The sequence below is a fragment of the Mercenaria mercenaria genome, chromosome 8, assembly GCF_021730395.1.
Source record: "Mercenaria mercenaria strain notata chromosome 8, MADL_Memer_1, whole genome shotgun sequence".
Lineage (NCBI taxonomy): Eukaryota > Metazoa > Mollusca > Bivalvia > Venerida > Veneridae > Mercenaria > Mercenaria mercenaria.
Genome location: NC_069368.1, coordinates 60,020,028 through 60,037,025, shown reverse-complemented (window position 1 = coordinate 60,037,025; position 16,998 = coordinate 60,020,028). Strand labels below are relative to the sequence as shown.

The 16,998-nt window shown below is 34.4% G+C and overlaps 2 protein-coding genes across 9 annotated transcripts in view; one reads left to right on the top strand and one right to left on the bottom strand.

The window, feature by feature from the left end:
• Positions 1-5,519: 5,519 nt before the first annotated feature.
• Positions 5,520-16,998, top strand: part of LOC123565313 (peptidyl-glycine alpha-amidating monooxygenase-like) — an 82,398-nt gene continuing 70,919 nt past the window's right edge. For 7 of the 8 annotated variants that reach the window (XR_008372075.1, XR_008372076.1, XM_053550074.1 and 4 more), the window contains exon 1: positions 5,520-5,613. The gene's annotated coding sequence lies outside the window, so the exon portion shown is untranslated. Of the gene's footprint in view, positions 5,624-16,998 lie in introns of all 8 variants that reach the window. The other variant, XM_053550070.1, reaches the window with a different exon arrangement.
• On the bottom strand, positions 15,441-16,667 carry LOC123565312 (G-protein coupled receptor 39-like). The gene has a single exon (XM_045359180.1). The coding sequence runs from the start codon at positions 16,665-16,667 to the stop codon at positions 15,441-15,443; it is 1,227 nt and encodes a 408-aa protein (XP_045215115.1).

The following is a 16,998-nucleotide window of genomic DNA, read 5'->3' as shown; positions in this document are numbered from 1 at the left end:
TGTATGTACTTGCACGCAAAACTTTAACCAGAATTTTCTAAGTCCAAAAGGGGGCATAATTTGGCCAAAATACATGTCAGAGTTATGGGGCTTGACCCAGTGAGGAAGGTAATTGATCTAGAAAAGAAAAAATAAGTTTCAAATCTATATGCCTTTTAGTAATAGCTGTATGTGCTTCCACGCAAAACTTTAACCAGAATTTTCTAAGTCCAAAAGGGGGCATAATTTGGCCAAAATGAAGGTCAGAGTTATGGGACTTGGTGCTATCAACTAGTTTTATAACCCCAAAGACACATGTGAAGTTTCAATTCAATATCTGCATTAGTTTTGGAGATAGTAACTTGCATGTAAAACTTTAACCAGAATTTTCTAAGTCCAAAAGGGGGCATAATTTGCTCAAAATACATGTCAGAGTTATGGGACTTGACCCAGTGAGGTAGGTAATTGATCTAGAAAAAGAAAAATAAGTTTCAAATCTATATGCCTTTTAGTAATAGCTGTATGTACTTGCACGCAAAACTTTAACCAGAATTTTCTAAGTCCAAAAGGGGGCATAATTTGGCCAAAATGAAGGTCAGAGTTATGGGACTTGGTGCTATCAACTAGTTTTATAACCCCGAAGACACATGTGAAGTTTCAATTCAATATCTGCATTAGTTTTGGAGATAGTAACTTGCATGTAAAACTTTAACCAAAATTTTCTAAGTCCAAAAGGGGGCATAATTTGCTCAAAATACATGTCAGAGTTATGGGACTTGACCCAGAGAGGTAGGTAATTGACCTAGAAAAAGAATAAATAAGTTTCAAAGCTATATGCCTTTAAATGATAGCTGTATGTACTTGCATGCAAAAACTTAACCAAGGTGTGACGCCGACGCCGACGCCGACGCCAGGGTGAGTAGAATAGCTAGACTATTCTTCGAATAGTCGAGCTAAAAATACATCTCATATTCGGTCTCTACCCCGCAAACACGAATATAAGATTCTAAGTGCTCGAGTGAATTATTCAAATTAAATACCTTATAGATACTTTAAATCAACCCAAATTTCGCCTAAAATATTATGATAATATAAATTACAGTTTGATATGAAAAATAATACATCTAAGTTTTAGAAAAAAAATACATGTCATATTCGGTCTTTACCACGCATGCACGAATATGACATTGATACAGCTTGAATGAATTATTTCAGATAAATACATTATTAGTGCTTCAAATCAACTCAAATTTCGCCTGAAATATTATGATAATATATTTTATAGTTTGATATAAAAATAATTCATTTAAATCATAAATAAAAAGAAATACATCTCATATTAATTCTGTCTTTACCCAGCAAACACGAATATGAGATTCTAAGTGCTCGGGTGAATTATTCTAAATGAATACCTTATAAGTGCTTTAAATCAACCCAAATTTCACCTGAAATATTCTATTAATATGTTTAATTGTTTGATATAAACAAAATTTGATTGAATTCATAAATAAAAAATATATGTCTCATATTCGGTATTTGATCTCATATTCGCAAATATGACTCATATTCGGTGTTAAGTCTGATTAATTATTTTATTAAAGCATTATTATATTTTTTGCGGTTTAAATTATTACAAATATCAAAATACATTCAAGTACATTAATACTGCATTTTTTTTTACACTCGATCCGTTTCAGACCGCAACAAACATGACTGTATTGCCTGGGAGATTCGTGTTTGTGGACTGAAATGAAAACACCGAACATGAGTAAGGATGACATCTTTTACAAATTGAAATGAAGGAGTTATTGAGTCATTGGGAATTACAATGCGATGTAGAGATTTCTACCAAACGAAAATAGTACCGACTTAGTATTTACATTAAATATTAGAATTTACAGCTTTTTCATCTTTTATATGAAATATTTTTTAAATTCAATTATCCATTTTATTGTTAGTGCTAATTGGATTGTAACACCTTTCTTAATCAGGCACATGTCGTGCGTGTTTGGGGTCATATTTGTTATCGATAATCATTTAATTGATAGCGCTAATTGGATTTATACAGTTGATTGAGAAACTAGTGCACTGGCGGTTAACTTTGATTAAAAATAATGCCAAGCAGCTCATTTGATGTATCGAATTAAATCTATTAACAAACAAACGAAATACATAAGTTTAGAGAGACAGATACTTTAGTCATCTAAGGTATATGTAATACAACATGAGGATATTCAACATGTGTTTTAACAGTGTCATTTTTGTTGGGTAAACAGTCAACAGAATATAAAATATAAACCTAATAATTAAGAAGTATGCATAAGTGTCAAGGGGGAACTCGTAGAATCGTACCTCATAATTTATATACATAGGTGAAAATTACTTAAAATCATTCTACTCAAGATTGGCCTGTCATATCTGGTTCATTAAAAACATATTTGATTAGCCACAGATATGGCCATCCTACAGAATTAAGGATTTCCTTATTTTTAGCTCACCTGTCACAAAGTGACAAGGTGAGCTTTTGTGATCGCGCGGCGTCCGTCGTCCATCGTCCGTGCGTAAACTTTTGCTTGTGACCACTCTAGAGGTCACAATTTTCATGGGATCTTTATGAAAGTTGGTCAGAATGTTCACCTTGATGATATCTAGGTCAGTTTCGAAACTGGGTCACGTGCCTTCAAAAACTAGGTCAGTAGGTCTAAAAATAGAAAAACCTTGTGACCTCTCTATAGGCCATATATTTCACAAGATCTTCATGAAAATTGGTCAGAATGTTCATCTTGATGATATCTAGGTCAAGTTCGAAACTGGGTCACGTGCCATCAAAAACTAGGTCAGTAGGTCTAAAAATAGAAAAACCTTGTGACCTCTCTAGAGGCCATATATTACACAAGATCTTCATGAAAATTGGTCAGAACGTTCAACTTGATGATATCTAGGTCAAGTTCGAAAGTGGGTCACGTGCCATCAAAAACTAGGTCAGTAGGTCTAAAAATAGAAAAACCTTGTGACCTCTCTAGAGGCCATACTTTTCAATGGATCTTCATAAAAATTGGTCAGAATGTTCACCTTGATGATATCTAGGTCAAGTTCGATACTGGGTCATGTGCCTTCAAAAACTAGGTCAGTAGGTCAAATAATAGAAAAACCTTGTGACCTCTCTAGAGGCCATATTTTTCATGGGATCTGTATGAAAGTTGGTCTGAATGTTCATCTTGATGATATCTAGGTCAAGATCGAAACTGGGTCAACTGCGGTCAAAAACTAGGTCAGTAGGTCAAATAATAGAAAAACCTTGTGACCTCTCTAGAGGCCATATTTTTCATGGGATCTGTATGAAAGTTGGTTTGAATGTTCATCTTGATGATATCTAGGTCAAGTTCAAAACTGGGTCAACTGTGGTCTAAAACTAGGTCAGTAGGTCTAAAAATAGAAAAACCTTGTGACCTCTCTAGGCGCCGTACTTTTCAATGGATCTTCATGAAAATTGATCAGAATGTTCAGCTTGATGATATCTAGGTCAGGTTCGAAACTGGATCACATGCTGTCAAAAACTAGGTCAGTAGATCAAATAATAGAAAAACCGTGTGACCTCTCTAGGGGCCATATTTTTCATGGGATCTGTATGAAAGTTGGTTTGAATGTGCATCTTGATGATATCTAGGTCCAGTTCGAAACTGGGTCAACTGCAGTCAAAAACTAGGTCAGTAGGTCTAAAAATAGAAAAACCTTGTGACCTCTCTAGAGGCCATATTTTTCAATGAATCTTCATGAAAATTGGTCAGAATGTTCATCTTGATGATATCTAGGTCAAGTTCGAAACTGGGTCACGTGTAATCATAAACTAGGTCAGTAGGTCAAATAATAAAAAAACCTTGTGACCTCTCTAGAGGCCATATTTCTCATGGGATCTGTATGAAAGTTGGTCTTAGTATTAATCTTGATGATATCTAGGTCAAGTTCGAAACTGGGTCAACTGAGGTCAAAAACTAGGTCAGTAGGTTTAAAAATAGAAAAACCTTTTGACCACTTTAGAGGCCATATTTTTCAATGGATCTTCATGAAAATTTGTCTGAATGTTCACCTTGATGATATCTACATAAAATTTGAAACTGGGTCACGTGTGGTCAAAACTAGGTCAGTAGGTATAAAAATAGAAAAACCTTGTGACCTCTCTAGAGGCCATACTCTTCATGAGATCTTCATGAAAATTGGTGAGAATGTTCACCTTAATAATATCTATGTCAAGTTCAAAACTGGGTCATGTGCCTTCAAAAACAAGGTCATTAGGTCAAATAAAAGAAAAACCTTGTGACCTCTCTAGAAGCCATATTTTTCAATGGATCTTCATGAAAATTGGGTCATGAGGAGAAGGTGAGCGATTCAGGACCATCATGGTCCTCTTGTTTCTAAACCCATTTAAAATTTACATTGTCTTTGCGCAACATGTATTTGTATGATAACAAAGTTATCTCGCTTCCTTTTCCTAGTAATAATCTAAATATGACCTAAGATTGTGTTTGGGCGACGTTAAACCCAACAAAATAAATAAATAAAGTATATATCAAAAGTATATTGAATTCGAGTGCATTAAAGCTTCTAATTTATATACAAGTTAAAATGGGCGATCTGTTTCGTGCAAACGAACATGACTAGTAAATACCGAACATGAGCAATTACATATCATATTAAAGTATTTAATTTGGTTTTTATGGTTGAAATTGATCATAAATGATAAAATACAGCGCTTTTAAACGTTTATCATATAGATGAAAAAAGCGCTTTTGAAATCTGGTAAATGCTAATAAAATATATTGAATTCAAGCACGTCAAAGCTTTTAATTTTTAAAATTTTCAAAACATGTTCGTAATGAAATAATATAAGTACATGCATTATATGATTTTTCCTATTAACCACATCGTGTCCAATGATTAATGTATTGAATTTATATTTAATTAATTACTTATTAATAAAGATTTCTGTTGAAAACACTTTTCTTCTATAAATTAATTGCAGGTCACAGTGTGAGGGAAATTCGCGAGTACCTAAGTTTTAAAGCCGGACAGGATATATGAGAGCGTTCAGTTATTACATATATATTTATGTATTTTGTTAGATTTAATTAGATACATCAAATGAGCCTGTATTGTATTCTATATAAATAACAATCTTAAATGTGCTTAAATGTAATACATTTTTGGTATGTACATTTGTTTTAATATTTATAATCATTTTAAACCAAAAACACATAATATATTGCTTTAATAGAATAATATTCTCTCATGTTTGGTATTTACCAGTCTGTTCACGGACATGAATCAGATCGCCAGTCATCTATTCCATATAAATTAAAAGCATTAATATGCTTGAATTTTAAATATTTTTGGTATGCACTAGTTTTTTAGCATAAATAATCAAATTGAATCACAAAAACATAATATATTGCTTTAATAAAATAATAATCGCTCATGTTCGGTATTTACCAATCATGTCCGCGGACGTGACTTATGTTCGGTGTTTAGACATACCGGGTATTGTGGGGCTCGTTTCGACTAATTAAGAAGAAGGAAGTAAATACGTTAATAACTTCCGGTGTAGAAAAATAATAAAAAAAAAATAGAAAAGCAGTGGTAAGCTTAGGTATTTTATCGATTTACTGTGTTATTATTGAGGTAGTAAACATTTTGGAAAGGAAAGACCCAATTGCACAATCATATAGGCCCGTTTCGCTGAAACATCTGTTCACCAACATAAACTTTATGATTCGGACGCGAAAATTCGGATAAAAATAAAGATATTTATTTTATTAGCTCGACTATTCGAAGAATAGTCTAGCTATTCTACTCACCCTGGCGTCGGCGTCGGCGTCACACTTTGGTTAAGTTTTTGCATGCAAGTACATACAGCTATCATTTAAAGGCATATAGCTTTGAAACTTATTTATTCTTTTTCTAGGTCAATTACCAACCTCACTGGGTCAAGTTCCATAACTCTTACATGTATTTTGAGCAAATTATGCCCCCTTTTGGACTTAGAAAATTCTGGTTAAAGTTTTACATGCAAGTTACTATCTCCAAAACTAATGCAGATAATGAATTGAAACTTCACATGTGTCTTCAGGGTTATAAAACTAGTTGATAGCACCAAGCCCCATAACTCTGACCTTCATTTTTGACCAAATTATGCCCCCTTTTGGACTTAGAAAATTCTGGTTAAAGTTTTGCGTGCAAGTACATAAAGCTATTACTAAAAGGCATATAGATTGGAAACTTATTTTTTCTTTTTCTAGATCAATTACCTAACTCACTGGGTCAGGTCCCATAACTCTGACATGTATTTTGGCCAAATTATGCCCCCTTTTGGACTTAGAAAATCCTGGTTAAAGTTTTACATGCAAGTTTCTATCTCCAAAACTAATGCAGATATTGAATTGAAACTTCACATGTGTCTTTGGGGTTATAAAACTAGCCGATAGCACCAAGTCCCATAACTCTGACCTTCATTTTGGCCAAATTATGCCCCCTTTTGGACTTAGAAAATTCTGGTTAAAGTTTTGCGTGCAAGTACATACAGCTATTACTAAAAGGCATATAGATTGGAAACTTATTTTTTCTTTTTCTAGATCAATTACCTACCTCACTTGGTCAAGTCCCATAACTCTTACATGTATTTTGGCAAAATTATGCCCCCTTTTGGACTTAGAAAACCCTGGTTAAAGTTTTACATGCAAGTTACTATGTCCAAAACTAATGCAGATATTAAATTGAAACTTCACATGTGTCCTTGGGGTTATAAAACTAGTTGATAGAATCAAGTCCCATAACTCTGACTTGTATTTTGGGCAAATTAAGCCCACTTTTGGACTTAGAAAATTCTGGTTAAAGTTTTGCGTGCAAGTACATACAGTTATTACCAAAAGGCATATAGCTTTGAAACTTATTTATTCTTTTCCAAGGTCAATTACAAACCTCACTGGGTCAAGTTCCATAACTCTTAACATGTATTTTGAGCAGATTATGTCCCCTTTTGGACTTAGAAAATTCTGGTTAAAGTTTACATGCAAGTTACTATTTCCAAAACTAATGCAGATATTGAATTGAAACTTAACATGTTTCTTCGGGGTTATAAAACTAGTTGATAGCATCAAGTCCCATAACTCTGATATGCATTTTGGTCAAATTATGTCCCCTTTCGAACTTAAAACTCTTTTGATATTTAACATTTTGGGTAATAATTTCCTGCTTCTGTGACAATATTTCTAATAGTTGAGCTTGGCTGTCTTACGGAAAGCTCTTGTTTTAAGTCGACAAGACATATGAAAAAATAACATAAGCTCTGACTGAACTTTTTAACCAACTACTGAAAACAAATAGCAACAAATATAAAAGAGCTGTAAATATGATAATTTCATTAATGTTTAAAATATCAAGCAAAATGTACTGAGATAAAAGCTTTGTACAACATCTTGTATCTACATGTACATCTACGGGGATACTCCCTACAGTCAATTTCCGATGATAACTGGGAGGTTGGGGCAGTTGTTAAAAACATGTTGCTATGATACATGATATGCATGTGTTAAGAGAGTAAGAGTGGTAATATATATCTTCGATCGGGGTATTATCGGACAGAATTCGTAAAAAATAAAGTTTCACACGACTTACTGTAAACAAGACTCAGAAATCCACTCTCACTTTGCAGCTGTGTGTGTACTTTCTATTTCTCAAAAATAGATTGGTTGGTGTTACGTCATATGACTTGTTAGCTCGACTATTCGAAGAATAGTCTAGCTATTCTACTCACCCTGGCGTCGGCGTCGGCGTCACACCTTGGTTAAGTTTTTGCATGCAAGTACATACAGCCATCAATGAAAGGCATTTAGCTTTGAAACTTATTTCTTCTTTTTCTAGGTCAATTACCAACCTCTCTGGGTCAAGTCCCATAACTCTGACATGTATTTTGAGCAAATTATGCCCCCTTTTGGACTTAGAAAATTTTGGTTAAAGTTTTACATGCAAGTTACTATCTCCAAAACTAATGCAGATATTGATTTGAAACTTCACATGTGTCTTCGGGGTTATAAAACTAGTTGATAGCAGCAAGTGCCATAACTCTGACTTCCATTTTGGCCAAATTATGCCCCCTTTTGGACTTAGAAAATTCTGGTTAAAGTTTTGCGTGCAAGTACATACAACTATTTCTAAAAGGCATATAGATTTAAAACTTATTTTTTCTTTTTCTAGATCAATTACCAACCTCACTGGGTCAAGTCCCATAACTCTGACATGTTTTTTGAGCAAATTATGCCCCCTTTTAGACTTAGAAAATTTTGGTTAAAGTTTTACATGCAAGTTACTATCTCCAAAACTAATGCAGATATTGATTTGAAACTTCACATGTGTCTTCGGGGTTATAAAACTAGTTGATAGCAGCAAGTGCCATAACTCTGACTTTCATTTTGGCCAAATTATGCCCCCTTTTAGACTTAGAAAATTCTGGTTAAAGTTTTGCGTGCAAGTACATACAACTATTTCTAAAAGGCATATAGATTTAAAACTTATTTTTTCTTTTTCTTGATCAATTACCAACCTCACTGGGTCAAGTCCCATAACTCTGACATGTTTTTTGAGCAAATTATGCCCCCTTTTAGACTTAGAAAATTTTGGTTAAAGTTTTACATGCAAGTTATTATCTCCAAAACTAATGCAGATATTGATTTGAAACTTCACATGTGTCTTCGGGGTTATAAAACTAGTTGATAGGATCAAGTCCCATAACTCTGACACGTATTTTGGCCAAATTATGCCCCCTTTTGGACTTAGCAAATTCTGGTTAAAGTTTTGCGTGCAAGTACATACAGTTATTACTAAAAGGCATATAGATTTGAAACTTATTTTTTCTTTTTCTAGATCAATTACTAACCTCACTGGATCAAGTCCCATAACTCTGGCATGTATTTTGGGCAAATTATGCCCCCTTTTGGACTTTGAAAATTCTGGTTAAAGTTTTACATGCAAGTTTCTATCTCCAAAACTAATGCAGATATTGAATTGAAACTTCTCATGTGCCTTCAGGGTTATAAATCTAGTTGATAGCAGCAAGTCCCATAACTGATATGCATTTTGGTCAAATTATTCCCCCTTTTGAACTTAAAACTCTTTTGATATTTAACTTTTTTGGGTAATATTTTCCTGCTTCTGGGTCAATATTTCGAATAGTCGAGCTTGGCTGTCTTACGGACAGCTCTTGTTATGTATACAATCAAACTGAGGTGTTATGACACTGGTCATACACCATCAAATTTGAGTTTGACTTATTTGGTAAGAAATATTTTGTGGTGTAATGCATTTCTGGGCAATATTCAATCCTTTACACATGAAATGTAGATCTACACACTTTTTCAATTTTAGCTAATCACTGTGATAGTATTCATAGGTGTAGCAAAGATTTTCTGGAAAGGGGTGCGAATACGAGACCAATGGGGGTAGGTGCAAGAGGGGGTTTCATTTTGGTCTATGCCTCCTCCAACCACTTCAGCAGTTATAATTAAAGTTTTGCGAGCAATGAGCAGAAAATTTGGACTGTTGTAAAATTTCTTATTAATGTGCTTAAAACATGCTATTAGTCTCCCAATTAAAAAAAAAGTGTCCAAAAATGCACTTTGATGGGCCTCCATGCAGAGCAAAGCATTTCTGTCATACAGAGTACATTTGTACCTTGCATTGTTTGTTTATTAAACAGACTTTAAACACTGATACCAAATGACCACTTGAGCACATCACTGTACCTGTTTTCAAAGAAATATTCAAAAAAATGTTATATTGGAATGTTAGTATTTGTAACAGGAAGTGGATTTATTCTGCATAGGTGAATATATTTTTTTGCATTTTTGTTGCCTTTTATTGATGTGGTTTCTGTAGTGATTTGAAATCAGGCGGCAAAAACTTCAAAATATACGTGACTGGTGTAATAATGCATTTTTATAATTATATCTTTTAAAATAACCAATGTTCATTGTTTTGTCCAATAATACCCCCATGTCCGATAATACCCCGATCGACGTTGCAGCTTAGTTAAAAATAAAAACAGGACAATGACATTAGTAAATATACGAGTCTAGGTCAGATGTGAAGCACTGTTCAAAGGTTCACACTGTCCTTGATGTTATAAGGTAAGGCGTTCCAGTATCTGATCGTGCGGGGGAAAAAGAAGTTCATATGATATTGTGTTCTTGAAGATGGTATGATAAAGTAAGATGGTGTGATAAAGTTTAGACTTCTAGGGACAGTCCGGTGCTTATGATCTACAATGATAAAGTTGTGTGATATTTTGTACAACATTATTAGGGATGCATGTATTCTTCTCTGTTCTAATGTCTGCCATTTAAGAGTTTCAAGCATTGATGTTACGCTGCTTTGGTATGAGTAATCATTCATGACATATCTGGCAGCAGCTCTTTGTACCTTTTCTATTTCATATGCTAAGTTTTTCTGCCATGGATGCCATATGGTGTTACAGTATTCTAATTGTGGACAGACGCAACTTTTGTAGGCAGTTTCTTTGATATTACGGTTGTTACATTGTACATTTCTTTTTATGAATTTGAGAGTGTTACTAGCTTTTGAAGATGTAGTTTCAATATGTTTTTTCCAACTAAAGTTATCACTAATCCCAAGGTATTTAACATTTTCTGTAGTTTCTAGTTCTTGATTGTGTAATTTATATGGAAAGATGATGTTTTTTCTTTTTATGGAGATTCTTATGATGTTGCATTTATCAGGATTGAATTCCATAGACCATTTACATGCCCATTCTTCTAATTTTGTCAGTCATCTTGAAGTTTGTTAGAGTTGACGTTAAGAGTTGACTAATGAGTCGATGGTGAGGTATATGATGATGTCATCAGCAAATAAGCGTATTCTACTTTTAACAGAGTCTGGAAGGTCATAGGCAAGGGCTCAACACTGAACTTTGGGGAACCCCTGACAGAACTGGTAAAGAATCAGAGTGTGAGCCTTCAACTACTACAGAATTGAGAATGATTATTTAGGAAAGATTGAAGCCAAGATAGAGATGTTTTGTTGATACCAAGTTTCATGAGTTTATAGAGATGAAATTGAGATCGACCTAGTCAAAAGCTTTCAAGAAATCCATTACCCTAAGATCTTTTTGTTTTCCAGATTGAAGATTTTCAAAAATTTCTTGTGTAAAGGATAATAGTTCAGTTTCACAGCTATGTTTGGAATGAAAGCCATGTTGGAAAGGTGTGAGAAGATTGTTGCTGTCGAGATGGTGCATGATGTTAGAGACCATGATATGCTCCATTAGTTTGGAGGCTATGCAAGTCAAAGAGATTGGCCGATAGTTGCTGGCTTTATATTTAGGGCCCTTTTTGTATACAGGTGCAATGATAGCAGTTTTCCTGTTCTCTATACTAGTTCTCAGTGAGTTCTGGAAGACTTTAGTAAGAGAAGGAGCTGTTTCGAGAGAAACGAAATTAAAATCATTAAAAATATAATTCTGCTGAAATTCAGCCCAATTCATATGTAGTGGCAGTGTCTACTGTACTGATAAGGGGAAGTAACACTGTGCTGGAGTTTATTAAGTTGATATCAGTAATTATATGGTATTGTTGATTATTTTTCTTGGCAGTGGCTAGAGCTAAAAATAGAAAAATCTTCAAACAACATCTCCTCCTAAACCTACATGGAACGATTGTGAAATAATTTCACACAAATGGGTGTTATATTACCCTCTACCAAGATTGTTCAAATTATACCGATTCATCAAACAAGAAATATCTTTAAAAAAGATTGTCGGCGTGCTGTAACTGAAGTACAAGTTATATATGGGCAGAAACCTGTATTTAAATCTTTTGGTAATGTTGAAAGGGGCCTCTGTGAAGTTTTGTATAAATGAGGACAGTAGTTCTGAAGAAGACTGTGTTTAGAAATTGTGGAGGGACACAAGACGGACACCAAACAATCACAAAAGCTCACTTTGAAAGTTTGAGCCTTTGGTGCTTAAAAGATGGTAACAGTAAGCAAACAATATTGAAATATGTACTATACTTTATTTCTGGAATTGTTGAAAGCAACATGAACCCTCACCCTACTTCAGCTTATTATCAAATTTGTATATCATTCAGAATATGTACAGTACTGTTTTCACCAGAAAGATTAATTTAAAATTTAGAGTCTAATATTTAACAGTATCAAACATGTTGTTGCAGGTTAGTAATGATTTGCACTGGTTAGAAATTGTTGCTGTAATGCAGGGTAAGAGTTAATGACTGTATAAAACAAATAACCATTTTGTAAAAACAAAAGGAAACTTAACAAAACAGAAATAACTTAACACGAAAACTTAACAAAACAGAAATATGTCCGGATGAGCAGATGAATACATGTATTTGGTTACGCACACCTGTTCAAGTGGTACGCATACAACCCGATGGTGCTGTACTTATAGAGGATATAGATGACGAACACGTCATTTCACTCAGTGTCACACATGACTCAGAGTGAAGCATTTTCAGCCTTTCCTCCAATCGGCGCCACTCTTACAAAATCTCTCATTATGGCTGAAAATACCGAGAATACCTTACCAAGCAATCCGACTGGTACATTTTTCAGGCGGCATAAGGTCATACGAGGTCATAAAATCGTGCTTAATACGGCATGCCGAAAAACATGGCAGCCAGGGGACGTGGTCACTTTTCCCTATATGTATATAGTGAAAATTTAAAAAATCGTGTGTGAAACTGCAGGCCTGACCCTCTACCAAGATTGTTCAAGTTATTTTGATTTGTCAAAACACATGGCTGCCAGAGGGCGTGGTCACTTTGCCATATATGTATATAGTGGAAACTTTAAAAATCTTCTTGTGTGAAACTGGTAGCCCGCTTTTAAACTAATTTTACACAAATGGTCCTTGTGTGACCTTTTACCAAGATTGTTCAAATTATATCGATTCATCAAAAAACATGACCGCCAGGGGGCGTGGTCACTTTTCCATTTGTACAAATGTAATGTTTATAGTGGAAATTAAAAAATTTACTTGTGTGAAACTGCTTGCCCGATTTTAAAATAATTTGAAACAAATGCTCCTTGTGTGACCCTCTACGAGGATTGTTCAAATTATTTTGATTCATCAAAAAACATCGCCGCTAGAGGGCGTGGTTACTTTACCCTATATGTATATAGTGGAAACTTCTTGTGTGTAACTGCTGGCCCAATTTTAAAATAATTTTACAGAAATGGTCCTTGTGTGACCCTTTACCAAGATTATTTAAATTATTTTGATTCGTCAGAGGGTGTGGTCACTTTTCACTATATGTTTATAGTGGAAACTTGAAAAACTTCTTGTGTAAAACTGCTGGCCCGATTTTAGAATAATTTTACACAAATGGTTCTTGTGTGACCTTCTTCAAACATTTTTCAAAATTTTCTGATTTGTAAAAAAACATGGCCGCCAGAGGTTTCCCAATATGTTAACTTTAAAAATCTTCTTGTGTGTAACTCACAGATGGCCTGATTTTAAAGTAATATTACACAAATGGTCCTTGTGTGACCCTCTACCAAGATTGTTCAAATTATACAGATTTGTCAAAAAACATGGCCGCCAGGGGGCGTGGTCACTTTTCCCTATATGTATATAGTGGAAACTTTAAAAATCTTCTTGTGTGAAACTTGACTGGCCCGATTTTAAAATAATTTTACAGTAACACAAATGGTCCTTGTGTGACCCTCTACCAAGAGTGTTCAAATTATTTTGATTCGTCAAAAAAACATGGCTGCCACGGGGCGTGGTCACTTTTCCCTTTATGTACGTATATAGTAGAAACTTAGAAAATCTTCTTGTATAAAACTGTTAGCCCAATTTTAAAATAATTTCACACAAATGGTCCTTGTGTGACCCTTTACCAAGATTGTTTAAATTTTTTCTGATTCATTAAAAAATATGGCTGCCAGAGGGCGTGGTCACTTTTCATCAACAATTTCTTTAAACAACGTCTCCTCCAAAACCACTGAATGGATTTTGATGAAACTTTACACAAATGATCTCTGGGCAGCCCTCTTTCAGAATTGTTCAGATGGTTCCGGTTCATTGAACAAATGGGTCTTTTTTGGTTAGAAATAGGTTTTCAGCTATCAGAGTTTAAAAATCTTTTTCTCTGAGCTTTGATATTTGGCATGTGATATAAATGTGTGACTCTTTACCATACTTGTCCAAATTATTGCCCTTAGGTCAGAAATGGCCACTCCCCTATATATGACATATACTTTCTATAGGCTTATATGTAAGAAACTTTGAAAATCTTCTATGAATCAATAATAGCTAGAGCCTTGATATTTGACATGTGATATCAGAGTTGTACTGTCTACCATAATTGTTCAAATTATTGCCCTAGGTTCAAAAATGTTTGTGACATGTATATAATATAGGCTAACATAAAAGAAACCTAACTATGTACTTGTACCATTACGTTATACAAACATACTTGAAGCCTTGTACACAGGTGAGCACTTTAGGGTCAATGACCCTCTTGTTATGTTTGAGCCTTTCATATATGAATGGTTTCCATGTAAAGAAGCCAGTATGCCTGAAGTTGTTTGTCTTTAAGTTCCAATAATTTATTTTCATTCTTTATCACAGTGGGGAATCACATGATCAAAATAATCTCTAAACCAAAGTTATATTTTGAAGAACATGAATAAATTTCCTGTCATGATAAGATATGAAAAACATAGCCTATCATGTGACTAATGAAAATTGTTAAATTATCATGTAGTTGACAATAATGATAGATATCCTGTAATTACAAACACTAAGGAAAATAATAAGTATCAGTTTCTTGAAGTGTTCAAGATAATCAAAAGGTTATTGTGATTGAAATCTATGTAGTTTTAGGATACATGTATGTTGGCATATGATAGGCTATATTTTAAATTTACAGCAAAAGATTCTTCAATATTATCTCATATTATTCATATTTTTATTTCGGTTTAGAGATTATTTTGATAATGTGATTCCCCGCAGTCTCTCTAGTATGTTCCAGATCTTAATTAAACGTAATTATCAGTAATCATAATAAACTGTAATGGATTACAGTTGTTCAAGTATTTACATATAATCAGTAATCATATTAAACTGTAATCAATTACAGTTGTTCAAGTATTCACATATAATCAGTAATCATAATAAACTGTAATCAATTACAGTTGTTCAAGTATTCACATATAATCAGTAATCATAATAAACTGTAATCAATTACAGTTGTTCAAGTATTCACATATAATCAGTAATCAGGTACAATTTGTCAGTAATATCATAACAGTTTTTCCAATATGTTCATGAAAAAAAACAACACCTCGGACACCCATTGTGCACAGGCAGATTGACAACTAATGTTTTCATCATTAAAGTTTGATTCATTTCTGTGTTAACTCTTCTTCTAAACACTGCTAACTTGACTTCTGGATGTAATATCAATAATGGTAGATTTCCTGCAATGTAAAGTGTCCATAACCTGCTGTCTGAACCTTGCTCCACTGAGAAAATACAGGATAAAGTTCACAGCATGGTTTGTGTAGAACAGGAGGTTAAATATAGCCCAGATAATCTCTTGTGTCTCCGTCATGCCATTCTCCGTATCAATCCATACTGACCGCCCAAGAAGAAAAATGAAAATCGGTGTTGTACAGATGAAAAAGACAACATTTACAAAAAGCAATGAAACTGTGATCTGTTTTGATTGAACATCTGCCCTATTGATAGTTTGTTGGTTTCTAGTGCGTCTTGGCCCCTCTGGTGCTACACGTTTTCGGCTTGTTGTAAGTTTTCTCACAATGATGATTCCACTGACGAGGAAAATTGTCTCAGGAATGACATTGTAAAGCAGGATGTTCATTATTTGAAATGCACCGCTATAAAACTTGCCATAATTTGGATTTTTAAACCAGCACATTTTTATCAGATGTGTAGACACCCCTGTACCTTCTTCTGAGAATGTTGCATTTTCTACAAGTAACTGTTGTGTAGAACAGTTTGATGTTTTTTTCAAATTGAACATGCTACAGTTTCTGTTGATGTCAGAATCCTGCCTGTTTGAAGTTGTTTCTGTAAGGTTTGTAATTACGTTTTCGTTAACAGTGAGTGTCTCTGCATCATTGTTTGTGTTTCCATTTGACCTGTTTGGTATTTCTTTGTGAAACAATTCCAAGCCGTACAGAACATGACCATAGGTTAATACCATAGCTATAACAATAGCGCCAGAGATTATGACTGCACTTTTAACTGTGCAAAACGTTTTCATCTTAAATGGCTTCACTGTGCTGATTACTCGCTCAATGGTCACTGCAACAAGAATGCTAATAGAGACGGCGCTGTCGAAGTATGTAAGAAACCAGTGAAACTTGCACATTCCATTGCTCAAATGACGAACGTCTATTCCAAACATGTAAATTAGCCACCATCTTGGTAGGGAAATTGTCATCACTAATAGATCAGTGATTGCTAACACTGTGAGGAAAACCGTTGTTGACGATTTCTTTTGATTCTTTTTTGAAAGTACAGTTATCGTAATAACATTTCCCACAATCCCTATGCAGAAGACTATCGGCGTTCCAATGATCCATATCAACCTCGGGATTTGGGAACCAGTTTGCTGCCCGCTGTCCATTTCAGTCGCAGTAATTCACTGTCAGCTTTTCACACAATTGGCACTTGTTTTTCTCTGTCCAACATACACTTTTTCATGGTGCATTAATCTCCTGGACACAAGCCCTGTTGAAATGGTCAAATTCAGTCTTTCCAGCAGTGTAGCTATGCTGACATTGCAGCAGTAAAGCTTTGCAGACTTTGCATTGCATATAAAACTAAATTAGAATATTCCTCAGTGAAATCCCCAACGTCATACGTTAAACTCTAGAGTGAAATGAAACCTTTCCGTGCCTAACATTGTCAGGTTGACAATCCTAAAAACACAACCTTTTCCAGATATATAATTGTGT

Bases quoted from the DNA above. Each gene is read 5' to 3' on its own strand.
- LOC123565312 (XM_045359180.1), bottom strand. From the start codon at position 16,667: ATGGACAGCGGGCAGCAAACTGGTTCCCAAATCCCGAGGTTGATATGG.